General features: G+C 36.9%; 2 protein-coding genes across 6 annotated transcripts in view; one reads left to right on the top strand and one right to left on the bottom strand.

The window, feature by feature from the left end:
- The first annotated feature begins 1,967 nt into the window (after positions 1-1,967).
- LOC127842967 (H/ACA ribonucleoprotein complex subunit 2-like protein) lies at positions 1,968-9,129 on the top strand. 2 transcript variants are annotated; one of them, XM_052372780.1, is made up of 4 exons: positions 1,968-2,220; positions 4,056-4,125; positions 7,833-7,938; positions 8,229-9,129. In XM_052372780.1, exons 1-4 carry the CDS (start codon positions 2,052-2,054, stop codon positions 8,349-8,351), a joined length of 468 nt encoding a protein of 155 aa, XP_052228740.1. In that variant the 5' UTR covers positions 1,968-2,051; the 3' UTR covers positions 8,352-9,129. The 2 variants fall into 2 exon arrangements, with proteins under 2 accessions (XP_052228740.1, XP_052228739.1); XM_052372779.1 differs by having other exon boundaries at positions 7,833-7,989.
- Positions 9,130-14,633: 5,504 nt separating this feature from the next.
- The window catches only part of LOC127842966 (serine/threonine-protein kinase 32A-like), a 109,060-nt gene continuing 95,715 nt past the window's right edge, over positions 14,634-27,978 (bottom strand). For all 4 annotated transcript variants that reach the window (XM_052372773.1, XM_052372776.1, XM_052372778.1 and 1 more), the window contains 4 exons: positions 27,439-27,564; positions 22,711-22,842; positions 21,267-21,334; positions 14,634-19,120 (listed from right to left, as the gene is read on the bottom strand). In XM_052372773.1, the coding sequence (XP_052228733.1) occupies positions 18,961-19,120; positions 21,267-21,334; positions 22,711-22,842; positions 27,439-27,564 (486 nt within the window). In that variant the 3' untranslated portion in view covers positions 14,634-18,960. The remainder of the gene's footprint in view (positions 19,121-21,266; positions 21,335-22,710; positions 22,843-27,438; positions 27,565-27,978) is intronic.

Raw genomic sequence — 27,978 nt, 5'->3', positions numbered from 1 at the left:
GCGGTTCGACGCATAATCCCATGAAACTAGGTTTCTCATGAGAACCTATGTTCTCAGAATGAGAACCTAGGTTCTCAGAATGAGAACCTAGGTTCTCATGAGAACCTAGGTTTTCAAATGAGAACCTAGGTTCTTGTGAAAACCTAGGATACCAAACGAGAACTTAAGTTCTCAGAATGAGAACCTAGGTTCTCATGAGAACCTAAGCTCTATGTGTCTATGAGAACCTAGGTTCTCATGAAAAGCCTAGTTTCTCATGAGAACCTAGGTTCTCAAGCGTAAACCAAGGTTTTCAAATGAGAACCTAGGTTCTCATGAAAACCTAGGTTCTCATGAGAAACCTGGTTTCTTGGGATTTCATAAACCTTGGTTCTCATGAGAACCTAGGTTCTCGTGAGAAACCTGGTTTCTTGGGATTTCATAAACCTAGGTTCTCATGAGAACCTAGGTTCTCATGAGCACCTAGGTTCTCATGAGAAACCTAGTTTCTTGGGATTATGCGTCGAACCGCTTGCCATAATTAACCTCCAGTTGTCTCCCATTGCTTGGTACACGCTGGCGGCATATGTGTTAAATGAATAGAAATAGGCGTGAAACCGTGAATGTTTCTCCCCAAGAGCATTTTCTGAACAATGTTCAGACAATGCTCAGTAATATTCTAGGAAACTTATCTGTTGAATATTTGTGACAACAGGCATTAGCCGTCGGTGACCGCCTCTTGTTCAAGTTTCCGTGCATGGGTGTTCTTGAGGAATGAAATTAGTAATCGGTCGACATTGGTCTGAACACGTTAATAAAAAATTGAACTGTTTATTAAATACATCTTTAATTGTAAATATTATTTTGAGACTAAAAATTCAGATCAATCGTTACATAATACATTGTTACAGCATTAAATGAGTTTCAAATATTCAGTTTCCTTGTTCGGGCCTCAAACTACTGTACGGTACAGTTTTCTATTTTAAGTATGTCTGTGACCTACATGTAGGAAGCAATCATTATGGTATAAAATACAAGTTTTATCTCTATTGATTATGTGTAATAATGTATTATTCAATCGTAAGATATCGGCAACACTGCAAGAAAAACTTATGCGCTAAAGACTTTGCAAACATATTTCAATAACTTGAGATATCTGCAAAAATAAAGTTCTTTACGGCGTGTATTCATTCTGTCCAGCCCGTGTGTAATCATATGTGAACCCCATTGATCCTGCGCCCTGAATAATATGTGTCCCGTATTCCAAACGAGCAAGTTTACGCCGTCCGACACGTAATTCTGAAAAATAGGTTCTCTGAAAACCTAGGTTCTCAGAGAACCTAGGTTTTCAGAGAACCTAGGTTTTCAGAGAACCTAGGTTCTTAGAGAACCTAGGTTTTCAAAGAACCTAGGTTCTCATAAGAACCTCTAGGTTCTCATGAGAACCTAAGTTCTATGAGAACCTTGGTTCTCATAATGAGAACCTAGGTTCTCATGAGAACCTAGGTTCTCAGAGAACCTATGGTTCCCAAATGAAAACCACGGATATGGCAAGCAGTTCGACGCATAATCCCAAGAAACTAGGTTTTTCATGAGAACCTAGGTTCTCATTCTGAGAACCTAGGTTCTCATGAAAACCTAGGTTTTCAAATGAGAACCTAGGTTCTCATGAGAACCTAGGTTTTCAAATGAGAACCTAGGTTCTCATGAAAACCTAGATTCTCATTTGAAAACTTGGGTTCTTGACGCCATGTGCAATCTTCAAGCGAGAACCTAGGTTCTCATGAGAAACCTAGTTTCTTGGGATTATGCGTCGAACCGCTTGCCATAGATGTGCTTGAAATACATGAGTAATAATTTACATTCAAATCTTTTGAAATAGAGATGTCGACGGAAAATAAATTGTTATACCATCAGCAATAAGAATAACAGTAAACGTGACCATTTTGACCTATTACCGTTCCGTTTAAACAGCTTAATTTGCGAATATCACGACAACATGTTTTGTTAATACACAAACACGCACGTGTGCGGCGTAAGATTTGCTTTTCATTGTTTACCAAAAATCAACGATGGGAAAGTCAAAGAAAGAGAAAAGAGAATCACAAAACCTTGATGACACACAGAACAGTCAAGATTCGAAAGAAGTTTGGGAGCAAAAGCTTAAAAACATGAATGCTATATCCAAGCCACTTGCGTCGCGAAAATTGACGAAAAAGTTGTGCAAAGCTATCAAAAAAGGTAATTTTACAAGGATAAATAGCCTGGTCATGATTGTTTATCATTTTGAGTACATTCAATTGATTGTAATTCAAAGGTCACTGCAGCTTTCAGTTCCCCCCCCACGCGAGCTACCTATTGTGTATGGTACACAGACACAAACTCGTATAGGTATTATATACACACAAGGTATGAAACGCACTATATGCCTATTGCTGAAAGATTGTGGAACACAGGACGTGACGTTTGCATCGAGAACACAGATTTCCTTGCTACATGTCTGTGTTTTGCTGCCATTTTTTGTCGACCGAATGCTCGGTTGTAAAACGCCATATCATTGGCCAACACAATGCTGGTTATTAGATCAACCAACCAGATGACTAGTTATAAAATTAAAATTGTGTACATGTGTAGCTGAAACACCGAGTGACATGTAGCGAGAAAGTCGAATTTAATTGAATATTAAATATTGAATATTAGATCGCGGTGGTGTAGTGGATCAGGTGTCCGCCTAGCGATCGGGAGTTTGTGGGTTCGCTCCCTACTCTGGGAGCGTTCTCATTATCTCCTCCATAGACACCAAGTACTGGTTCTTCCCAGGAAATGGACTTGAAAATGTCCCTCTGCCTATAATGCTCTAAAGGGCGCTTGGCAGTATACATAGATATATAGATAGATAAAGTTATTAGCCGAACATGAGATCGGTCAGTTGTGTAATCACGTTGCTTTTAATGTCTTTCGACGAATCCAGTTGCATTAGTTCGGAAACTGCATGGAAACGTGTGTTCTCGATGAAAATGGTCACGCAGGGCTCGACATTAAAGGCAATCCGACTGTCCGGGACAACCAAATTGTTAGTCCGGACAAGTAAATAAAGAAATTTACTAGTCCGACAGGACATGTGGTCATTATAATTGTATAACTTAGAAAAATGCCTTTAAAGCCATTATTTCTGTGGAGATATCACTCAACTTTTCCAAGTATATTTTGTATACGTTTAATCGTCGAAGCCTGAGATATTCCGATAGTTCCATGTGATACATGTACTACACTGAACTGTTCACAAGGGAAGCAAACCTTAACATTTTTTTCTTTGCCAAGATAAAAGAATATTCTCCCTTGTAAAGAATATGCATTTTACGACCCCGGTACATGCAGATCTTACAGACAATTAACGTAGTGACGTCCTCCCTATGTATAGAATGATTTTTTTTTTAAATATCAGTTAAGTACTGTACATATACATCACTTTTAACATTTTCTGTTTGATATTGGCAACACACAAGTTTTTGTCAGGTATAATGGCTCTGTATAATGTTAAAAAATCAATAATCTTGAGTTTTCCTGTTATTCTAGTCAGTTCTTTTTGTATTGAAATTGCCTACAATTATGTTTGCATGTAATTTGAACGATTCAAGTCTTTATGATTTGAGCATTTTGTATTATTTCATTATTTTGCAAAGAACTGAGCAGATTAAAGATATAATGGTCAGGACAAGTTGCTTTTTGGTCAGGACAAGTGAAATTATGGTCTACTTGTCCGACTGGACAAGTGGCTTCAAAAGTTTATGTCGAGCCCTGTCACGTCCCGTGTTCCACAATCTTTCAGCAATAGGCATATAGTGCGTGTCATACCTTTTGTATACACAATGCCCTATACGAGGGGTAATTTTTCAAACTGTGTATTTGTGTCAATATTCGTTGTTCGAAAGTCATATCATACACAATAGGTGTACATTTAACAATCTGAAACCCCTGGGGTAAGCTGCCTGTGATCTTTATTTCTTTATTTGGTTTCTGGTTTTAAGTAAAAGATACTGTGCACATTGATTAGCACGCTCTCACCAATATTTCAGCGAATGGATTGAAGCAAACAGTAAAAGGCATTAGAGAAGTTCAGAAGGCAGTGAGGAAAGGTGGAAAAGGGTATGCATCTCAGTGTCCATTTTTTGTTGAAGTTTGGTGCATAAATGATACAAAGAAATATCTCAACATAGTAAAAAAAGGGTTAAACATAGCTAGTTCAGTCACTCAGACTTACTTTTAATATTTTCTTTTGGTACTCAGTGCCCCAGATAATTATTTGAGAATAAGGGTTTTCATCCATTGATTTTAAAAAATAGGGTGATTTCAGTCATGAAATAGGGTGAAATGAGTTATAAAAATTCATACCTTAAAATCTTTGCTGCTTTCCCCGTTGAATAAAAGCCAATCTTCCAGGTCACTTTAACGTATCCATTCAGATTCAGATTACTTCTGTTGAAGCTGCACACTTTTATTGATTCAATAAAACTTTAAACTGTTATAATTAACTGTCATAAACTGATGTTTCATAACATCTTTAGTTCTTGAAACTGTGCATAGTATAAACATCAAACTTAAAAAATCGATAACACAAATGATTTGTCACTTAATGGCTCTTGCTTTCTTGGTTCAAAAAGTTTGCGATCGATTGATATTTTGGCGCAACAATCGCGGATGTCTTTCGACCTCTCTTAGACATTTTTATTTCGCATCGTTGTAGAAACTGAAAGTACAGACGCTTTACAAATGCATGCACAAAGAGCGACGGATTAAATCAGATTGAAAACACATGTTTGTCGTAAATAATTTGGTCAGATGCTGTAATTAACTTTGTTTTCTAGTCCGCAGAGCGTTTAAATAACTTTGACTGTTTTCCCGCTCCTTCATCCAGACGCTTGCTGAATAAAAGCGACGTCGCATTACAATAATAATTGCAAAGAGGATAAACCGAAAATGAGCAAAGAATTTTCGATTGAAGCTATTGTATCGTACGCATCAAATTTAATATGAATGTGCGTAAAAGTCAAATTGGTTGCATTTTCAATACGCATGATATTGTATTTCTTTGCGTTTTTAAACATTTTAATAGGGTGAAAGACGCATATACGCAGCTTATCTGGGGCACTGGGTACTGGCGTTTTGTAAAGTGCTTTAGTATTCTGTTTGTATTTTTCTATGTTGGCTCTACCACCTTTTTATTAAACGATTGTTTGAGCTTATTGCTGCTTGTCTTTGAATAATTGTAACATATATTGTATGTGCTTTTCGTTTTTGAGTCGCTTTCTGGGATAACAGGGCTTATTTCATTTGCGTACATACTGAATATTATGCTAGTCAATTGTTCCATGTGTTTGTATTAGTCGAGTGGCTTGTGTGATGACGTATCTTACGAAAGGCGGAGCCTCGAGTGTGATACGAAATAGCGCAAGCCACAAGACTGATACAAACACTTGTGACAATTGACTTGCGTAATATTCCTTTTACAGGGCTATAGATAACAAGCGTACTTGCGTTATTACGCAATTAAAATAACCAAAAACGTAATTAAATTAAAAAAAAAGCGTAAAAAAACGCAAATACAAATTTAATAACGTAATTCCGGTAAAAAACCTTGCGTCACAAAACACAATTCTTATGAACACCGGGGGTATTTTTAGACTGGTTATTTTCCATACAAAAGTGTACCGCATAGTTTATATGCCTTCCTATGAAGAAAAGAAGGCATTCTTTCCAGCGGTTATCAATCTTTGGGGTAGTATTGCAATTATTCGTAGACCTGTCCGATTTCTACTTTCATTTTCAAGGTATTCAACTCAAAATGACCCGAAAACGGGGTGCATCGCTTTGAACAGCCATAACTTCATCAATTGTGCAGCGATTTTCACGAACTCGGTCTTATTCAACGCAAAAATGAATGAACTTTGATCAGAAATTCAGTTATTGTTTGTTGTTATGTACAGGTACCTTTTTGAATTCCATTTGTATAAATAATATAGTGACCTTTGTAGATTTTTATTATGTTAAATATGTCATTCCCTGGCCTAAATTACCCAATTGAGTTAAAAAACCGTGGGTGAAAAACCCAATTAAGCTCAAAAGTAGGGGGTGACAATTTTTGCTAAAACTATTGAATTTACAAGAACCCTAATGTTGTCAAAAACAGGGGGTGAATTACCCAATATACCCCAAAAGTTATCTATAGTCCTGCCTTTTATTATGCCCCCCTTCGAAGAAGAGGGGGAATATTGTTTTGCACATGTCGGTCCGTCCGTATGTCCGTCAGTCCGTCCACCAGATGGTTTCCGGATGATAACTCAAGAACGCTAAGGCATAGGATCATGAAACTTCATAGGTACATTGATCATGACTCGCAGATGACCCCTATTGATTTTAAGGTCACTAGGTCAAAGGCCAAGGTCACGGTGACCTGAAATAGTAAAATAGTTTCTGGATGATAACTCAAGAACGCTTATGCCTAGGATCATGAAACTGCATAGGTACATTGATCATGACTGGCAGATGACCTCTATTGATTTTCAGGTCACTAGGTCAAGGTCACGGTGACCCGAAATAGTAAAATGGTTTCCGGATGATAACTCATTCGCTTATGCCTAGGATCATGAAACTTCATAGGTACATTGATCATGACTGGCAGATGACCCCTATTGATTTTTAGGTCACTAGGTCAAAGGTCAAGGTCATGGTGACCCGAAATAGTAAAATGGTTTCCAGATGATAACTCAAGAACACTTATGCCTAGGATCATGAAACTTCATAGGTACATTGATCATGACTCGCAGATGACCCCTATTGATTTTAAGGTCACTAGGTCAAAGGTCAAGGTCACAGTGACCCGAAATAGTAAAATGGTTTCTGGATGATAACTCAGGAACGCTAATGCCTAGGATCATGAAACTTCATAGGTACATTGACCATGACTCGAAGATGACCCCTATTGATTTTCAGGTCACTAGGTCAAAGGTCAAGGTGACTCAACTTAGAAAAATGGTTTCCGGATGATAACTCAAGAACGCTTACGCCTAGGATCATGAAACTTCATAGGTACATTGATCATGACTCGCAGATGACCTCTATTGACTTTCAGGTCACTAGGTCAAAGGTCAAGGTGACTTGACACAGTAAAATGGTTTCCGGATGATAACTCAAGAAAGCTTATGCCTAGGATCATGAAACTTCATAGGTACATTGATCATGACTCGCAGGTGACCCCTATTGATTTTCAGGTCACTAGGTCAAAGGTCAAGGTCACAGTGCCAAAAAACGTATTCACACAATGGCTGCCACTACAATTGACAGCCCATATGGGGGGGGGGGCATGCATGTTTTACAAACAGCCCTTGTCATATACAACTTTGAATAATTTAAGTTAAAAAAATGAGTTTAAGCGTTCATAATTAACCAAGAATGCTCTTATAATTTCCTGCATTTGAAGTGACGTCATTAAAAGTAGTCCGGCTAGTATGGTAATACGGAATTGGAAAACTAGTGAGTAGGATAATACGGGAATTATTTCTGTGCAGTTGTATTATACCGATTGATACAACTTGTATTTTTTGGGAACATAAAGCAGGTATATTATAAAGTTTGATACCAGATTAGCCTGTGCAGTTGGGATAGGCTTATCAGAGACAACACTTTCTGCTTTTATGGAATTTTCTTTTGAAGAAAGTATTATCGTCCTGGACTGACCTGTGCGGACTGCATAGGCTTATCTGGGACGACTGTTTATGTACATGCGTTAAGCCCAGTTCTTCCTAAACATGGCTAATACCAGTTTTATTAAATGAAAGCTGTTTGTTCTTTCACAGACTGGTGGTGTTTGCGGGGGATATCAGTCCCATAGACGTGTACTGCCATATGCCAGTAACCTGCGAGGAAGCCGGTCTTCCCTACTGCTATGTTCCCTCAAAGGAGGTAAGACGGTGCTTTATTGGTCTTCCCTACTGCTATGTTCCCTCAAAGGAGGTAAGCCAGTGCTTTATTGGTTCTCCTTACTGCTATGTTCCCTCAAAGGAGGTAAGCCAGTGCTTTATTGGTCTTCCCTACTGCTATGTTCCCTCAAAGGAGGTAAGCCAGTGCTTTATTGGTCTTCCCTACTGCTATGTTCCCTCAAAGGAGGTAAGCCAGTGCTTTATTGCTCTTTCCTACTGCTGTGTAATTAAAATGGAAAGTTCTTTTTTTTATAAAACCTCGATATATTTCAGGATATTGGGTCTGCGCTAGGCAAGACCTGCTGTATCATTGTGATGGTGAAGAGACACGATGACTATGCAGACCTGTACGACGAATTGGCCACAGCTGTCTCAGATCTGCCCATGCCACTCTGAGGAAACAGATTGATACATGTGATTAAATGGGTTGTGCACTGGGAAAACAGGGCTAAATGCATGTGGGTACAGTTGTGTCCGAGAGCACAGGTTAATTTGGGACAAAATTTTTCAAGTAAACTGGCTTTTCGGTTAGCAGAGTAGTCATTGAAATGAAAAATACCATTTAAGTCAAAAGTGTTGTTCCTGATTAGCCTGTGCTGATTGTGCAGGCTAATACGGACGATTTTTTACACACATGCATTAAGCAAAGTTTTCCAGGCTCAAATGTTATGAATATGCAAGATCAAGTTAGTTTTGGTGGCTCTGCCGAAATTGGCAAAAGCTGGAGATTTAAGTTAATTGCATTTGATAATGCAATTATGAAACAGATGTTTTTTTTACCCCTTTCAATAAACATTTTGTGTGTTATCAGGCACAGAATACAGGGATATAAAAACTCATTTGAGTTCATGTCAATGTTATTGTTAGCACCATGTTTGAAAGAAAGCAAATATTTTCTATTCACCTAGCCATTTATAAAGTGATAATGGACAGAGGGCACTCAAGTAAGAAGTTGACTTGAAATTGTTTGCTATATTGATATGCTTTGTGTTCATGTATGCATTTTACTGTTTCACCTTGTGGGTTTATTATAAAAATACCTACATGCATAATTCATCTGAATTTCATTAAATCAGATCTTATGTCCTATCATTTCACTAATGCAAACATTTCATCATCTTACAATGGAGTCATTGTTTGTTAATGATTAATATTAAAATATAATATAAACTAATAGATGACTTTGTGTAATTCTTTTTGATTGTTCTTGAAACAGTTTAACTGATGTACTTTGAACAGCAATGTTCCAATTTTGAGTTACTTGTATTTTTATGTCCCCCACCACAATATATTGTTTTTGCCCTGTCTGTTGGTTGGTCTGTTGGTTGGTTGGTTTGTGTGTTTGTTTGTGCAAAATTTAACATTTGCAATAACTTTTGCAATATTGAAGATAGCAACTTTATTTTTTGCATGCATGTGTATCTCATGGAGCTGCACATTTTGAGTGGTGAAAGGTCAAGGTCAATATATGGGGACATAGTGTTTCACAAACACATCGCTTGTTTATTGTTGATTTCGTACCCTTGCTGGGAAAACTTAGAGTTATGCTTGTAGGTAAAATGTTGTCCCAGATTAGCCTGTGCAGTCTGCACACGCTAATAAGGGACGACACTTGCCACTTTCATGGAATTTTCCATTTAAAGGAAGTCTCTTTTGAATGAAAATCCAGTTGAGGCAGAAAGTGTTGTCTCTCATTAGCCTGTTCGAACTTAACTGGCTCATCGTAGACTACATTTTGCTGGCATGCATTAAGCCGAGTTTTCCTAGTTTGAGGATTATATTGACAGACTCAGTCTGTTACAGGAAGCTGAGAATATGGATCCTGATGAACATCAACTGTAAAATAATTATTTACTTGTAATAAATGATAATGGGTTGCCATGTTGTAACTGTAATGGATATGGTGAACACCTAGGGACCTGACGGTCCCCACTGTGGGAGCGTTTTTTTAGATCTTTCCCAAAAACATGCAAGTACTGGTTCTAGGCCCAGGAAACAAACTCAGCGTTGCAAATAATTATAGTAAGTACTTAATATGCAATAGAGCAAAAATAAAAAGGTTTAAACTGCATGGTCTGCTGGTATTTTTCAACTTGTCGGTCATTTTTTTTATCCAGATACCCATGTATTACAAGTAAATAATTTTTTTACAGTGACATATACTGCTGGGAGCATAGGATCCAGATTTGTCAGACAAAAGGACAAAACTGAAATGTGTGTATTCCCCATGTGGTCCTCTATCACAGTATGGACATAAGAAAGTCAAATTTATGTCTGATATAGAAGTCCTTTATGCGTACAGAATTGAATTTTATAGGAGGAGACCTAGTGTTTTCATTCTGAAAACAGTTGCCGATTTTTATACAAGCGCAGATGTATAAGCAGAAGGTTTCAATAACAAGAAAAATAGTTTCATATGAGAAAGTTTATTGCTAAAATATTTAACAATAATAAATACAGTGTCATGCCCTGTAACGTGACAAATTACTTGAGTGACAAATACAATGTAGTCAATGATATAAAAAACAACAAAGAATCAAAAACAAAGTGACACACTCAATGATGTCACACCGGGTATAAATTATTATGTTCAGGACTGCTGCACTCTCACTCACAACTGTCGTTAAAATATAAAAAACGTTGAGCCTAGCTCTTGTGAAAATGGGGCTTAATCCATGTGCATAAAGTGTTGTCCTAGATTAGCCTGTGCAGTCTGCATGGGCTTATCAGGGTTGACACTTTCTGCCCAAGCTTGATTTACACAAACAATAGACATCCGTTTAGCAATAAATGCCATAAAGTGGAAAGTGTCGCCCAGATTAGCCTTAAACCCTTTGCATGCTGGGAAATTTATCGTCTGCTAACATGTCGTCTGCTGAGTTTTTAAAATTAGCATTTTCTTCGATTTTTTTCAAAGAATACTATCCGAATAGCAAACAGTTTGGATCCTGATGAGACGCCACATTTTGTGGCGTCTCACCTGGATCCAAATTGTTTGCAAAGGCCTTCAAAATTCGGTTTGAGCACTGAAAGAGTTACTGAATGCACTAGCTTATCTTGGAAGACACTACAGACATGCATAAATCCCCATTTTCCCAGAGCAAAGATCAGTTCTTGGGACACAGGTTTGTGTCAACACCGTTAGAGCATTTACATTTTAGGGAAATGTCAAGAAATAAAACCAACATGCCATTATCAGTGGTATTAACCCTCACTCGGAAAGTGCAGCATGTTGCATGCATATTGGGTTAGCTTTTCTGAACACCTGGTAATGGAATGGAATGGAAACTTCACTTTTAGGCCATGGTTGCTTACCCTTGTGCTTGCAATGCTTTGTGTACAATAAGGCCATGGTTGCTTACCCCTGTGCTTGCAATGCTTTGTGTACAATAAGGCCATGGTTGCTTACCCCTGTGCTTGCAATGCTTTGTGTACAATAAGGCCATGGTTGCTTACCCCTGTGCTTGCAATGCTTTGTGTACAATAAGGCCATGGTTGCTTACCCCTGTGCTTGCAATGCTTTGTGTACAATAAGGCCATGGTTGCTTACCCCTGTGCTTGCAATGCTTTGTGTACAATAAGGCCATGGTTGCTTACCCCTGTGCTTGCAATGCTTTGTGTACAATAAGGCCATGGTTGCTTACCCCTGTGCTTGCAATGCTTTGTGTACAATAAGGCCATGGTTGCTTACCCCTGTGCTTGCAATGCTTTGTGTACAATAAGGCCATGGTTGCTTACCCCTGTGCTTGCAATGCTTTGTGTACAATAAGGCCATGGTTGCTTACCCCTGTGCTTGCAATGCTTTGTGTACAATAAGGCCATGGTTGCTTACCCTTGTGCTTGCAATGCTTTGTGTACAATAACGCCATGGTTGCTTACCCTTGTGCTTGCAATGCTTTGTGTACAATAAGGCCATGGTTGCTTACCCCTGTGCTTGCAATGCTTTGTGTACAAGGCCATGGTTGCTTACCCTTGTGCTTGCAATGCTTTGTGTACAATAAGGCCATGGTTGCTTACCCCTGTGCTTGCAATGCTTTGTGTACAATAAGGCCATGGTTGCTTACCCCTGTGCTTGCAATGCTTTGTGTACAATAAGGCCATGGTTGCTTACCCTTGTGCTTGCAATGCTTTGTGTACAATAAGGCCATGGTTGCTTACCCTTGTGCTTGCAATGCTTTGTGTACAACAGTCATTTCAGACAATCTTTGTCAATGCTTTGTGTACAAAAGACTTCAGACAATCTCTTGAAATGTTTTGTGTACAAATGACATTTCAGACAATCTTTGACAATTCTTCTCGTACAGATGTGATAAAAAACATTCTAGGGGGACATCACTTTTTTTTAAAGCATCATTTAGGCAAGTGGGCCCTGCTTATATTCAACCCTGCTGTATTCATTACCCATGCTATTTCACAAAGTTTCTGATGATGTGTTTAATCAGCACAGAACGCATGGAGCTTTTAATTATTATCATATGTGGCAAATTAACTGAATATGACATACTATAGAGAATACTAGGTTAGCGTTGAATACAGAGAAGTTTATGTTGCGAGGCTTAGAACGCCGGAAGCGCGAGCCTTGGCGAGCGCTTGCGGTGTTCGAGCCGAGCTACATAAACTTCTCTGTATTCAACGCTAATCCTAGTATTCTATTTATCCCATTTGATTTTTTTTTCAACGTGACATTTAACATAAATAGATCTAATAACCTTAACAATAATTTTAATTCAGTCTTAAAAGCGCTTTAAATCTAACGAATGTAACCATGCGTAGTGATATAAATGCATTTGTTCTGGTACGCAAAATAGTTTTTACAAGTAAAAATATCACCATATGCCTCGATTCAATTTTACGCATTTTGCGAATTGTAACAAATTACGACCACAAAAGGATTTTACTTTACTATAATTCATTTTATTTTCGAAAGAAAATGATCAAAATCCAATATGGCAGCGATTGCTCCTGACAAAATGATGTTGATGTCCACATTATGATACATGTACACCATCGACGACCTTGACAATTTCGACAAGTAAACAGACAATTGAAGCGACTGACACTTTATTTGACTTAATATACAGGGCAATACGTTTTCCGACTTCGGACGACGAATTTAAGGATGCGCAGAACTTTTTTTTTAAAAATGTTATGGGTATGCCGTGTGTGATCCGATGCATCAATGGCGCCCATGCTAAAATCATTTCCCCGAGAACAGGGAACGACAAAAGTACAAACAAAAACCAAAACACGTTCGAACTAGTTTCTTACCTTTAATTATCCTTTAAAATCCATTTAACTCAATAATTTACGATTTTGCATCTAGGGTCTTTAATTATTATTTAAGCATAGTTAAATAAAGACCCTAATGCCATCCTATCACTATATTCAAATGAGTTTACGAACTCGATAAACTTTCTTCTTCATCACACGCTACGTCATGTACTCTATGTACATTACTGCTGTTAAAATGAACCGGAGCAGTTTATCAAATAATAGCCGTTGGTAAACTCGGTTGCATTTGCAGATTTCTGCATACAAACATAATTATGTTTAAACTTGCACAATGTTTTATTTGTCTATGGTAAATGCCCATATTGTACAAAATAATTTAATATAAATACACAAAGAATGGAAAACATTCCATTACACAACAGATAAATGAGTGGATAATACCCGTGCACAAAATGGGACGTTCCGAATTCCAGTGTGGTGCTATTTTTACCATCTTATACTTTACACAGCTCTATGCCTAACGTGAATTTAATCGGAAAGCAAATATTGCAGATTATTTATGAATTGTGCGATATTTGTATGGCTTGTTGTACATTCTTAAATGTCAAAAGTATATGGATGGATTATAAACAATGCACATTACATGAAATAAGGAAAATGTGATAAATTGACAATTATGTTGATATACAGTACATGTGAAATAAGTCGCGTTTATAATAAAGCGTCAAAAAAATTGGGGAAAATGACGCAATAAGTATGTCATTTTATGACGCCATCAATCAGCTGATTCATTATACGGATGGCGAAAAATTATGTCATATGACTAGATTTAAAGGTTGAAGGTCTCATACTTTTGAAGCTAAAGTTTTCTCGACTTTATTTCTTATGAAAAATCATTCAGTGGTAAAGTAAAAAGTAGTCCGTGCACGCGACAGGTATATCCCACAAGGTTGAATACAGGCTAGTATATTCCATAAGGTGTTCTACCGTCAATGTCGCGTTGAAAATGGGATAAAATAAATAAATGTGACAACAATACATGTAATTATGTGGGATAATGAACATTTTCTGACATGACTGGTGTACATGAAATTAACATTTTTTGATCAAAATTGCACGGCATTCCTCAGTAACTTCAGCCATGAAACATACAATTACGCAATTTTACGCATTTTTTTTTAAAACAAATATGAGCATGTTTATTTTTTATAGGAAATGTAGACCTTTATATGTATTCAGCTTCCACTGAATATATTTTTTGTTCTCATGGCATTCTACTTTTCATAAAATATCTCAATGTTAACATCAAGAATACAAAACACTACATGGAGATATAGGTATGTTTCTAAGTAGATGAATATCAAGCTGATCAGTTAATAAATCAACACCAGTGTAGCCATTTGTTGTAAATTAATTTATAAGGCTCGGAGAAATACTGAGATTGCATTTAATTAGCAAACAAATTTATTTTACATGTACATCACAACTTTACAGTATGAGCAAAAGACTATGTCATCAAAGGAACTTAATTCATATGATAGTTGTTAAACTAAAAAGAGGGCCAGAGGCCCACAGGCGCTCACCTGAAACAATAGGGAACTGAACTGCTCTCAGCAACTTTTGAAATGCTTCATAAACCATTTCCAAACTTGGCAAAATATTCAACTAGTGAGTTAACAAGGTTTTTCCTATAGCCATAGGCGGAAAAATGCCCAGCCCCCTGGCGGCCATGTTTTTCAACGTACGGGAACCATTTCCAAACTCAGCCCTGATATCATTAGAACAAATATTCAGACCAAGTTTCATGAAGATTTGACTAAGAATGTGACTTCTAGAGTGCCAGTAAGGTTTTACAATAGCCATATAAAGAAAAATGGCCACCCCCTTGCTGCAATATAAGCTAAGAGGAATATTAATTAAAAGATATGATAATAATAGAATCTTTGAAAAGGACCACTAGAGCATGTAACATGCCTTACGTTATATGTAACAACACCTGATCGTGTGGTTTTTGATTTTGTATGTTTTCACTTCTAAAATCTATGTTAAGCTATTTTGACCTACATATGTAATGGCCTGGAACGCCTTGTGCAACAAAAAGGTTCCCACAAGGATTTCATTAAATCTACCTTTCATTCAGGAGAATTTGTTAAAAGAAAATATTTACTCCCGAAATGGACAGACTGAAGATCGATTAATGCCTCCCATGAGAATGTTGTGCTCAGGTGAGCTTATATACTACATTTGGCAGTTTGAATCTTATTGCAGTTTTTTTACAATCAATTATGTACATGTGAAGTAAAATAACTAGAAAACATACAGTATAATTTAACAAAAGTATATGATAGCAAACTTAACAAAATGAGTTTAAAAAAGTAAACATGTAACAAATTATAATTACACAAAATAGTAAATACAAATAATAGATTACAAAAGTAAAAAATCCAACATAGATCAGGGCATCAGTCAACAGACAAGCAAAAAACTAAGTTCATCTAAACGTGATACAATAATTTTATTCAACTCTCATAAATACCGTGTTTAACATGCATCTTATAACAAATATATATCGAGGGTATAGTGCCAGAAGGTCGTAAGTACAGATTATGTCAAAATTGACATTTAACAAAAAACAAGTTGTTATATATTTATCTAACTTTTGCTTTTGCTTTGGTCATTATATTCCTATATTTAGCGGTGTAATTTGATAATGACCACTTGTCTTAAGTCCATTTGACTTGGTCCTGTTTGTGCCAGAAGGTATTAAGTAACTTACAGTAAGTGCCAAAGAGGGGCAAGTGTACTTACTTCACTTTGGCACAGTAAATATTTTCTTGAAAACAGATATTTTTTTTGTGCCATTTTAAGGTATGTGTTCTTACAACATTATAGAATATATGTACTTACAACATTATAGAATAAACATGTAGTGTTAATTAGTCAGGGGGATAATGTTTTAAGTATACTTGTTGCATCTTAGAAAAGATATATTACGACTGTAATTTGAAACCAAAATGCTTTAAGTATACATACAGAAATCTGAAAAACAACAGAACTGCTTGTATCAATAGGTATTAAATGTTTTAAGTTTAATAACTACTTAATATACATATGAACTAATTAACTTATAAAGAAAGTTTAAGGTTTTTTGTACTGCAAGACTTCACTGTAATAAATCAACTTGCTATCTTGAGTTTATCTTAGAAAGGATATCTGCAGTATCATATTGTACTGGAGAGCAGTGTCCTGCCTGTTGTGTATTCCTGGCTATAAACAGGTGCTGATAAGCAGAATAACGTTTCAACAATACAGTATTGTTGAAACGTTATTCTGCTTATCAGCACCTGTTTTGTTCCAAGTCAGTGGGACACTGTCATTAGATTGTCTAGAAAAAAGTGCCTGTACACTGTAGTACCATTGAAGTATTTTGACTTTCTTAATTTGAAACCGCTGGCTAACTCTCTATTATCTGCAAATGCGGTAGATGCTAAAGGTCAAAGAGTTCAATGGATGAAGATCAGATGGCTTAGGTTTAGGAAGTCAGAGCCAAATGATATCTTCTTCAAGTATCAATTTGATTGCAACTTTTGCAGTATGAAAATAAAGTCATCAAGGAAAACAAAAGCTATGACAGCACCAGTGCCACAGTTGTACCTTACAAAGCTGTCAATTTCAAGTGCCAAAAAGGCAGATTTGGTGTCTCTTTGCAGCGATGGAACAATACCTTCTGAGTTCCATGCGTACATCAAAACTCTTCCAGACAGCAACACAATTAGAGACCGTTTGCCAGATCCAGATATCATGGAAGATGATGTGGATTCAGATGCAAATTAACTGTTTGTGATATGAATATGTCAGTTGTCTGTCTACTAGATGAAATAACCAGTATCCTAGTACTTATTGTGTCATTGACAATTGCTTCATTGTATTCCTTGAAATAAATAATGGTGTATATAGATAATGATTTTGTCATTTTGTTCAGTGATGCAGTACACAATGTGTTGTATGTGTACAATTAAGCAGAATAATGACATATTTTACAAGTGCTAAAATGAAGTATGTGTACTTACATGCACATCGACTTTATCATATTGACAAATCCTATAAAATTCAAATGCAGTAAGTGTACTTACAGCATTTTTTCCCAGAAACAAACCAGCACATCGTTGTATGCCAAAGTGCAGTATGTACATTTTAAGTCATTTACTCATTACAAATAATGGATAAAGCAGTGATAATATGACATTTAAATACTCTTATCACTACTTTATACATGTAGCAAATTTCAATAACGTAACTATGATAGATCTAGAAATGTGCATGTTTAACACCTTATTTTGCCATTTTCTCAGTTTTATGAAAATTGTACTTACGACCTTCTGGCACTATACCCTTGATATATATAAAAGTATCATGATTATATTACATTGAAAGTGTCAATGGCATGTTATAGGGTGACCTCCAAATTATAAACATGAACACAAAGAACTGTAAATGTGTATGCACAGGATGTTACGGGGCTATGCTGGCCTCATATGGTATTAGACCCATTTTTGCACAGCAAGGCTCACATATTTATATGCCTTTATTGCATTTACCATAACTTTTCCTATTACTATTCTATTTATAGAGATGTAACATCACTGCCTTTATCTTTATGCAGATTTGTAAGCACTCTTTCCAATGTGCATAAACTAAGATCTAGTTACATGTAATGGAACAATAAAATAATTTCTAGACAAGCTAAATTTCTAGCATTTGTATAAAAAGTAAGGGTTTAACTTAAACAATAGGTACAGTGTTCGTTTTCTTACATGTTTGAGCATTATTAAGAGTGAAGTTACCTTTTCAGGTATGTCCCGTTTTCATTTCCGAAAACATAATAGGCATTTACACTTGAGATGAAAACATTTATTCATCAAAAATGCAGAATCATTTTTTTACAAAGTTAATGATAATGATGCACAGAGTGATAGTAAGAACATAGTTATGTCCAACCAATATATAATAAATTATGCGGTATGGTGACTAAATGTTTACCGTCTCATGCACATATTGGAAAAAAGAAAATTGAACTACAGTAGTACTCATCATACAACACCAACAAGCACACAGGTTAGTTGAGAAGCAACACCTTTTGACAGAATTGCAAATAAAGTAGAATATTGCTTTACTTTATTTTGAAGAGTATTTAAATGTTTAATATTTTTCATTCGCTGTAGAAAAACTGGGCTTTTTGCATGTGCGCAAATCATCCTCCCAGGTTATCCTGTGCAATCCACACAGGCTTATCAGGGACGGCACTTTGTACTTTAAAAAAATCATTAAAAGCAAGTCTCTTCTTAGCCAAAGTCCGGTTAAGACGGAAAGTGATGTCCCTGACTGCACAGGCTAATCTAGAACAGCACTTTACCCACATGCATTAAGCCCTGTTTTCCCAGAACGCACATAAATAAGTGATAACAAAATATATACAGTAGGCCTTGAGAATGTCCTTCAGTGTCTATCAGGTGGCCTTGACCTTCAATGTGGCCTTGACCTAATTTGCTATGAGGTGGCCTTGACCTTTAATGTCAATCATGTGGCATTGACCTTTAATGTCAATCAGGTGTCCTTGACCTTTCATGCGGCCTTGACCTAATTTGCTTTTAGTTGGCATTGACCTTCAGTGTCAGCCAGGTGTCATTGAACTCCAATATGGCCTAGCCCTAATTTGCTAACAGATGGCCTTCACCTGTAATGTCAATCAGGTGGCCATGACCTTCAATGTCTATCAGGTGGCCTTGACCTTCAAGGCGTGTGTGGCAGACTCGCTATTGGCCTTGCAGAGGGCCTGCTTCTTGATGTCACGCTCCATATCACACGTCACCTTGTGATGAGCCAGCGCTGAGTCACTGGAGGTCACATGGAGGCGCCGTTTGTCCCGCACTTCGCTGGAGATGGGAAGAATTTATTTTACTTGGCGCGTTTGTTTATAAACCTGAATTTATGTTGGCACAGTCCCTGATTTTTTGGGAGCATTTTGAATACAAACGAGAAGTCATGTAATGAAAATAAATCAATCACAAACTTTGGCTTAACAAAAATATAATATTTACATTTTAAAGATTAAAATTTATTTAAAAGAAACCAGCAAATTCGTTGAAATGATATCTCCTGCCAAATACATGCTGTTTATAGATCGATGCTAATCCCGTGATGTATTGTAGACTCCTAACAAGATGCGTTTGTGAAACACAATGTCCCCCTATATGACGTTTGACCTTGTAGGATGACCTTGACCTTGACCCTTCACCACTCAAAATGTGCAGCTCCATGAGATACACATGCATTTCAAATATAAAATTGCTAGCTTCAATATTGCAGAAGTGACATTACATGAGCAATTTTGACCCATATATTTGACCTTGAAGGATGATCTTGACCTTGACCTTTCACCACTCAAAATGTGCAGCTCCATGAGATACACATGCATGCCAAATATCAAGTTGCTATCTTCAATATTGCAAAAGTATTCATAAAATAAGCGATTTGGGCCACATATATTTGACCTCTGACCTTGAAGAATGACCTTGACCTTGACCTTTCACCACTCAAAATGTGCAGCTCCATGAGATACACATGCATGCCAAATATCAAGTTGCTATCTTCAATATTGCAAAAGAACTCATAAAATGAGCGATTTTGGTAACATATATTTGACCTCTGACCTTGAAGGATGACCTTGACCTTGACCTTTCACCACTAAAAATGTGCAGCTCCATGAGATACACATGCATGCCAAATATCAAGTTGCTATCTTGAATATTGAAATACTGCAAAAGCGTACATTAAATTAGTGATTTTGACCCATATATTTGACCTTTGACCTTGAAGGATAACCTTGACCTTGAGCTTTCACCACTCAAATGTGCAGCTCCATGAGATACATATGCATGCCAAATATCAAGTTGCTATCTTCAATATTGCAAAAGTTATTGCAAATGTTAAAGTTGGCGCAAACAGACAGACAGACAGACAGACCAACCAACCAACCAACCAACAGACAGGGCAAAAACAATATGTCCCCCACTACTATAGTGGGGGACATAACAAAGGGCGATACCTGATATTTAAGAACGTGTAGGGTTATGGTTCTTGTGCATGGTACTTCTTCTAATTGACATCCATACACCAATGAAGTTTCATGTTGAAATCTTTTACAGTATCTGACATATACCCAGGAGATAACAAGGTTCAAATGATGAACTTAAACATTGTCTTTATAAGGTGCAAGATGCATGTAAACTGCCATTTACCAGTACACTTAATAATATATAGATCAATAATTCTACCACTGTTATATTTTCAAAACTGTGCGTAATCATCACTAAAGAAGAATTCTTTCTATTTAAATGTGACACCCGACTTTCAGTCATAGTTGCAGACAACAATATGTACCTCCTCCTGTTATATATTAATTTGAATCCCCACATGCTTGTCATAGTGTCAGACAAAAAATAATATTACCTCCTCCTGGTGTATGTTAATTTGAATAAACACATTCTTGTCATAGTGTCGGACAACAATAACATTGCAATTTGATCCTCCTATTCAGCCATGTTAGTAAAAGGCAATATGCTTACCATTTCTTGTTGTTTGCCAGTTTGAACCCTTGAATCCCACCATATTGGTTAACAGAAATAATAGGAATTCTCCCTATTGAAGGCTAATTTGAACTTCCAATATCCCACAATTTTTGCAGAGAACATAAAAATAACCCCTCCCTGATATATATTCATTTTAACACCAAAAATTCTAGCCAGGTAAGCATAAAACAATAAGATTACCTCTCCCTTATGTTTATTCATTTTAAAACCAAAAATTCTAGCCATTTTGGCTGAGAACATTAACTCTTTCAGTGCTGGAACCGAATTTTGAAGGCCTTTGCAAACAGTTTGGATCCAGATTAGGATCCAAACTGTTTGCTATTCTGATAGTATTCTTTGAAAAAATCCAAGAAATCGCTAATTTTAGAAATTCAGCAGATGACATTTTAGCAGACCACAAATTTCCCAGCATGCAAAGGGTTAAGATTACCTCTCCCTGTTGTATGCCTTGAAGTCCGAGAAAGCCTCCTCAGCAATCTTTTCACTGTCTATCACTTCCTGGGAAATAAACGGTTAACTGCAATCTGTGCACTTAACCAGAGATAAGTACTGGAATTATGTTGCAAGATTGTTGTGTGCTTTTGTTAAATACTGGTAAGTTGAAACTTTCAAACACTGCAAGGGCTGAATGAAAAACAATTATTTTTTATATAGAAGCAGATTAAACACCTTAATATGTTTGCACATCTCAGATTTTGCACTTCTTTCATTATGCTATTTATTCCATAATCATATTTATTTTATAATGCTATTTATTCTTTAATCATATTTGTTCCTTAATCATACTTATTCCATAATCATAATTTATTCTTTTATCTTATTTTTTCCAAAATGCTATATTTTCCGTAATGCTATATACCTTAATCACAGTTATTCCTTTATCATATTTTTTCCTTTAAAATATATCTATTTACTCCATTATCCATGGTTATATATTGCATATTCCTATATAATCAACAATCATGGGAACTTGCTCCACCACTTTAAATATTTTACCAAAAAACAAAAGCAATCCCACCTTGGAAATGTTTGACCAATGAAAATACATTCATACAATAAATACCCTCCCAGAAATTGACCCCATCTTTCAGTGTCAAGCAAAAAATCAAATTTCTTTCCACTTCAATAGTCACTTCAATAGTGCGCAAAACCCTTTACTGGTAAAATACAGAAAATATACACATGTGCTTTGCTCTGAGAAAGGGGCCTTAATTCATGTGAGTAAAGTATCGTTCCAGATTAGACTGTGCAGTGTGCACAGGCTTATCAGGGACGGCATTTTAGCGTTTATGGATTTATTCATTAAACTATGCATATGTTGATCAAGAAGAAGAATACATTTCGTTAATGTTCTGAGTGACAGTTTATTTTGTACATCATATGATGTATTTCAGCGCATCTCTTATTTTTCTCTTATGTTAATGTTTCAATTTCAAATAAAATAATTGTTTTCAAAAATATTTTGGTTTAGTTTTATTGTAAAGGATATGATTATTCAATAAAAGGAATATTTCATGAGTGTGAGTTGTTTCAATTGGCAGATTATGTGAAAGCATACATCATCATTTCATAAACTCATGAGATACAACTGACGAGAAAAACCTCTGTCATGAAATATTCCAGGAAAACAAGTTACTACCATATAATTTTGTAATATATCAGGCAGGACACAAATAAAACAACGGCTTTGCTTCAATTGTAAGCCTCACCTGATATATTACACAACAATAAGGCAGTAATCTGTTATTTATCCTCCTTGTCGTCATCATCATCATCATTCATCAATATCATCATCATCATCATCATCATCATCATCATCATCATCATCATCATATCATCCTCCTCCTCCTCCTCCTCCTCATCATCATGCTCACCTGAGAGTTTGCATGCCCATCAGATCTCTTGGAGGACTGTTTTGCCAGTCGTTTCTTCTTCTTATGCAGCGGGTTTGCTTCTATTATCATCTCCTCCAGCTCGTAAGTTGGGTCACAGTTCAGGTGGTCTTTCTGTACAGAGAAAAACTGGGCCTAATGCATGTCCCTTAAAAAGACATTTCATATTAGCCTGTGCAGGCTGCACATGCTAATCTGGGACGACACTTTCCGCCTTACATGGATTTTTGCTAAGAAGAGCTTCCTTCAAAGTGGAAAGTGTCATCCCTGATAAGCCTGTGTGGGCTGCATAGGCTTCTCTTGGATGACACTTTATGCAGATGAATTCACCCTTTACTACTCAGATACTCACTTTCACCTGTTTGTAGTCCCTTAAAAAATCTAGTAAAATTAAAGACGTTTCTTAACAGAAAAATGTTTTCAAGGCTTCATAATGACATTTCAAACCCTGAGATACTCAGGATCAGCAGCGAACAGCATGAAACCTTAACAGCTTGCAAGTTAGCCGTTTCCCACTCAGAAGCAACTAAAGGAACTACAATTGCGTGAAAATATATTTATAAGTGGTAAAGGGTTAATCGAAGGCTGTTCTTGTTTTACACTGGTTGCATATAGCCAAGGCTGTTCTTGTTTTACACTGGTTGCATATAGCCATTTTCACTTTGCTTCTGAGCATTTATGGTTTAGCAAGCAATACAGGAGTATCCTTCAACTGAAATCCCAGATCAAAATTGTGTCTTGTTCTGAGAAAATTGGGCTTTATGCATGTGCGTAAAGTGTCGTCCCAGATTAGCCTGTGCAGTCCGCACAGGCTAATCAGGGACGACACTTTCCGCCTTAACTTCATTTTCGGTAAGGAGGGACTTCCTTGAAACTAAAAATTCCATTAAAGCAGAAAGTGTCGTCCCTGATTAGCCTGTGTGGACTGCATAGGCTTATCTGGGACGACACTTTACAAACATGAATTAAGCCCAGTTTTCTCAGAACAAGACACAAATGAGCCTCATTCTGGCCAAAAACCAAGCGCACTGCATGTATGTAAAGTGTCGGCCCCGATTAGCATGTGAAGTCTGCACAAGCTTAAGTGGGAGGACATTTTCCTCCATTACTGGATTTTTACTAACAAGAGCCTTCCTTTAAACAAACAATACCATAAACATGAAAAGTTTTGTCCCATATTTTTAGTTACAGTCAAGTGACATTAAACTGGAGCAGTTGAGAGAAAAGCAAAGTCCTGTAATTCAGATGATTCTGGAAGGGGGAAATACAAATGAAAGAGTTTGCCATTTTACAACCCAGTCATTATAAAGAAGAACTTTGCATGTCTGATGTGTTCGCTGAATGGGCAAAACTTAAAAATAATAATAAAACAAGATATGTGTTTGTCAGAAACACTATGTCCCCTTTTGTGCCGCTTTGAATGTATATATTTGACCTTTGACCTTGAAGGATGACCTTGACCTTTCACCACTCAAAATGTGCAGCTCCATGAGATACACATGTATGCCAAATATCAAGTTGCTATCTTCAATATTTCAAAAGTTCTTGCTAATGTTAAAGTTGGCGCAAACAAACACACAAACAAACCAACAGACAGGGCAGAAACAATATGTCCCCCACTATAGTGGTGGGGGACATAAAAATCTATAAACTAATAGTCTTGAAAAGATATGATACATTTACTTCTGAAAGTAAGATTTTCACTTGTAATGAATGATAAGCATCACTGGACAGTATTCAGATACAGGATGCCTGCCCTTTAAAATATCCAGGTATACACTTGGAGACTTTTTCAACGCAACATGTATTCATATCAATATAGCTCCCTTATTTGCGAACGGATTTTGTTGAAATTTGGACTCAGACTAATTCATCATGTATCTAATAAATCATGTTAATTTAATTGAAATTGATCAACATAAAAATATCAAACATAATTTTTTTTTAAACAAGAGCACCGCATAGCGGGTGCCAACCCTCAACTGTGGGCGCAGTTTTGAATAAATGAAAGCTTGTCAGAAGAAAAGGAAGAAAAAACAAGGGCTGTTTTTAAAACATGCATGCCCCCCCATATGGGCTGTCAGTTGTAGTGGCAGCCATTGTGTAAATATCTATTTTGTCACTGTGACCTTGACCTTTGACCAAGTGACCTGAACATTAATAGGGGTCATCTGCCAGTCATGATCAATGTACCTATGAAGTTACATGATCCTAGGTGTGAGCATTCTTGAGTTATCATCCGGAAACCATTTTACTATTTCGAGTCACTGTGACCTTGACCTCTGACCTAGTGACCTGATAATCAATAGGGGTCATCTGCCAGTCATGATCAATGTTCCTATGAAGTTTCATGATCCTAGGCGTAAGCATTCTTGAGTTATCATCCCGAAACCATTTTACTGTTTCGAGTCACTGTGACCTTGACCTTTGACCTAGTGACCTGAAAATCAATAGAGGCCATCTGCCAGTCATGATCAATGTACCTATGAAGTTTCATGATCCTAGGCATAAGAATTATTGAGTTATCATCTGGAAACCATTTTACTGTTTCGAGTCACTGTGACCTTGACCTTTGACCTAGTGACCTGAAAATCAATAGGTGTCATCTGCCAGTCATGATCAATGTACCTATGAAGTTTCATGATCCTAAGCCTAAGCATTCTTGAGTTATCATCTGGAAACCATTTTACTGTTTCGAGTCACTGTGACCTTGACCTTTGACCTAGTGACCTGAAAATCAATAGGGGTCATCTGCCAGTCATGATCAATGTACCTATAAAGTTTCATGATCTTAGGCCTAAGCATTCTTGAGTTATCATCCAGAAACCATTTAACTATTTCGAGTCACTGTGACCTTGACCTTTGACCTAGTGACCTGAAAATCAATAGGGGTCATCTGCCAGTCATGATCAATGTACCTATGCAGTTGCATCATCCTAGGCCTAAGCATTCTTGAGTTATCATCCGGAAACCATTTTACTATTTCGAGTCACTGTGACTGACCTTTGACCTAGTGACCTGAAAATCAATAGGGGTCATCTGACAGTCATGATCAATGTACCTATGAAGTTTCATGATCCTAGGCCTAAGCGTTCTTGAGTTATCATCCGGAAACCATCTAGTGGATGGACGGACCGACATGTGCAAAACAATATACCCCCTCTTCTTTGAAGGGGGGCATAAAAAGAAGTTTCAATGTTGTAGGTGGAAGCACTTTGATTTTAGAGCCTTTGTTAAAGTTTTATATTAGAGGTCAGAGTGATCTTGACCTTTGACCTAGTCACCCAAAAATGGGCGTGGTGTGTAGAACTCATCAAGGTGCATGTACATATGAAGTTTCAAAGTTGTAGGTGGAAGCACTTTGATTTTAGAGCCTATGTTAATGTTTTATATTAGAGGTCACAGTGCCCTTGACCATTGACCTAGTGACCCAAAATGGGTGTGGTGTGTAGAACTCATCAAAGTGCAGCTACATATGAAGTTCCAAAGTTGTAGGTGGAAGCACTTTGATTTTAGAGCAAATGTTAAGGTTTTAGCACAACGCGAACGCCGGACGGCAGACGCTGGACAACGAGCTGGCTATGACAATACCTCAGGTTTTCTCTGAAAACAGCCGAGCTAAATATCATTGAAAAAGTAAAATTCTCAAAATAGAACATCGTAAAATAATAACGAGAAAAGTAAAACGCATTAACTTACACGTCTTAATGACCGACCGGCTTGTAACATTGCGCTCATACGAGCCATATTGTTTTTCTAATTAATGTTTTTTCCTAGTGTAAAAACCTACCTAGAATGATGAAATTGAAATTAAATTGGGATTATATACCGCGCTGTACTACACTTGATGACTTTTCAGCGCAGCATTTTTCAAACTTAAATATCTCAGTTATGATTAAATATTCAGGGCTCAACATTAACCTAAAAACCAACTTGCCCAACCGGGCAAGTACTTAGAAAACCTACTTGCCCTCAAAATGTTAATCCATTTGCCCAAACATGAAATATCACATTAACTGTAAACCTCATATTTTTATTTAATAATTAATTAATTTTGCATATTAAACAAAATTATTACAGCAATTAAAGTCTAATTAAAGTCTTACATAAATGCTATTTGTTCCTTTTTGCACTTGCCCGGAAGGACAACTAGTTTATAAAATAACTTGCCCAGACCTAACTTTTACTTGCCAGGGGCAATAGGACAACTGTTAATGTTGAGCCCTGAATATTTTGATTTAAAATTGTACATGGGATCATTTGACTACAGTATGTACAAATGTACAAGCAAATGATGAAATCATTCATCCGTGATGATCGGATGCTTCAGCAAGTGGGGAAGGTAGCCTGCAACATGCTGATTGCGCTGTTATGCTCCGGAACTTTTATACGAAACATAGTGATTTTAAAATTAATTTGTTTTCCTGGTGTATCAACCCATCTAAAATGAAGAATTGAAATAAAATTAGAATCCAATCACGTTTCACCATTTTCACTTGCAAAATGATGAAACCACACCTATTCCAAAAGTGCCTGATTGTCACGGATGAATGATTTTATCGTAATCTTGCACAGAATATAGTAAAATGATCACATGTAAAAAATTTAATAAATATTTTCACTCATAACTGAGATATTCAAGTTTGAAAAGTGTTCATTAGAAAAGTCTCCAAGTGTACACCAGTTTTACACTGAACACTTGTCACTCACAGAAGGCACAAAGGCAGGTTTGATCTGACGTTGCAGGACTCTTGAGAAGTCCATATCTACCATGTAGCTGTGTTGTTTGAGCACATTAAGGGATGATATCCGCTTGTCTGGGTCCAAGTGTAGCAACTGGAATACAGAGCAATAAACACAGAGCAATGATATACAGGAACACAGGGTAATGATATACAAGAACAAATAGCAATGAACACAGAGCAATGATATGCAGGACACAGATTAATGATATACAAGAACAAAGAGCAATGAACACGGGGAGCAATGGAATACAGGAACACAGAGTAATGATATACCAGAAAACAGAGCAATAAACACAGGTCGATGGTAAACAGGAACTTGATAAACAGCTGTGCTATACTCATCATTATCACCACACCATCAATCATTCTCTGCTTTACACAGCTGGGATTTAAACTCATGATCCCTGGTTTAACAATCCAGCCCTTTACTTACTGAGATAGGCATCTACTCCAAGCAAAGTCGACAAAGTTGTGACAGGATGGTTCACTAAGTTATTCAAACTAA

This window comes from Dreissena polymorpha, chromosome 8, assembly GCF_020536995.1.
Source record: "Dreissena polymorpha isolate Duluth1 chromosome 8, UMN_Dpol_1.0, whole genome shotgun sequence".
Lineage (NCBI taxonomy): Eukaryota > Metazoa > Mollusca > Bivalvia > Myida > Dreissenidae > Dreissena > Dreissena polymorpha.
The sequence above is the reverse complement of the archived record's forward strand: the minus strand, read 5'-3'. Positions and strand labels throughout refer to the sequence as shown.

What these genes read in the sequence shown, in the direction of transcription:
- LOC127842967 (XM_052372779.1), top strand. Translation starts at nt 2,052, where the DNA reads ATGGGAAAGTCAAAGAAAGAGAAAAGAGAATCACAAAACCTTGATGAC. An exon ending in GTGCAAAGCTATCAAAAAAG is followed by an intron (nt 2,221 to 4,055) that starts GTAATTTTACAA and finishes CCAATATTTCAG; the next exon opens with CGAATGGATTGAAGCAAACA. An exon ending in GCTATGTTCCCTCAAAGGAG is followed by an intron (nt 7,990 to 8,228) that starts GTAAGCCAGTGC and finishes GATATATTTCAG; the next exon opens with GATATTGGGTCTGCGCTAGG.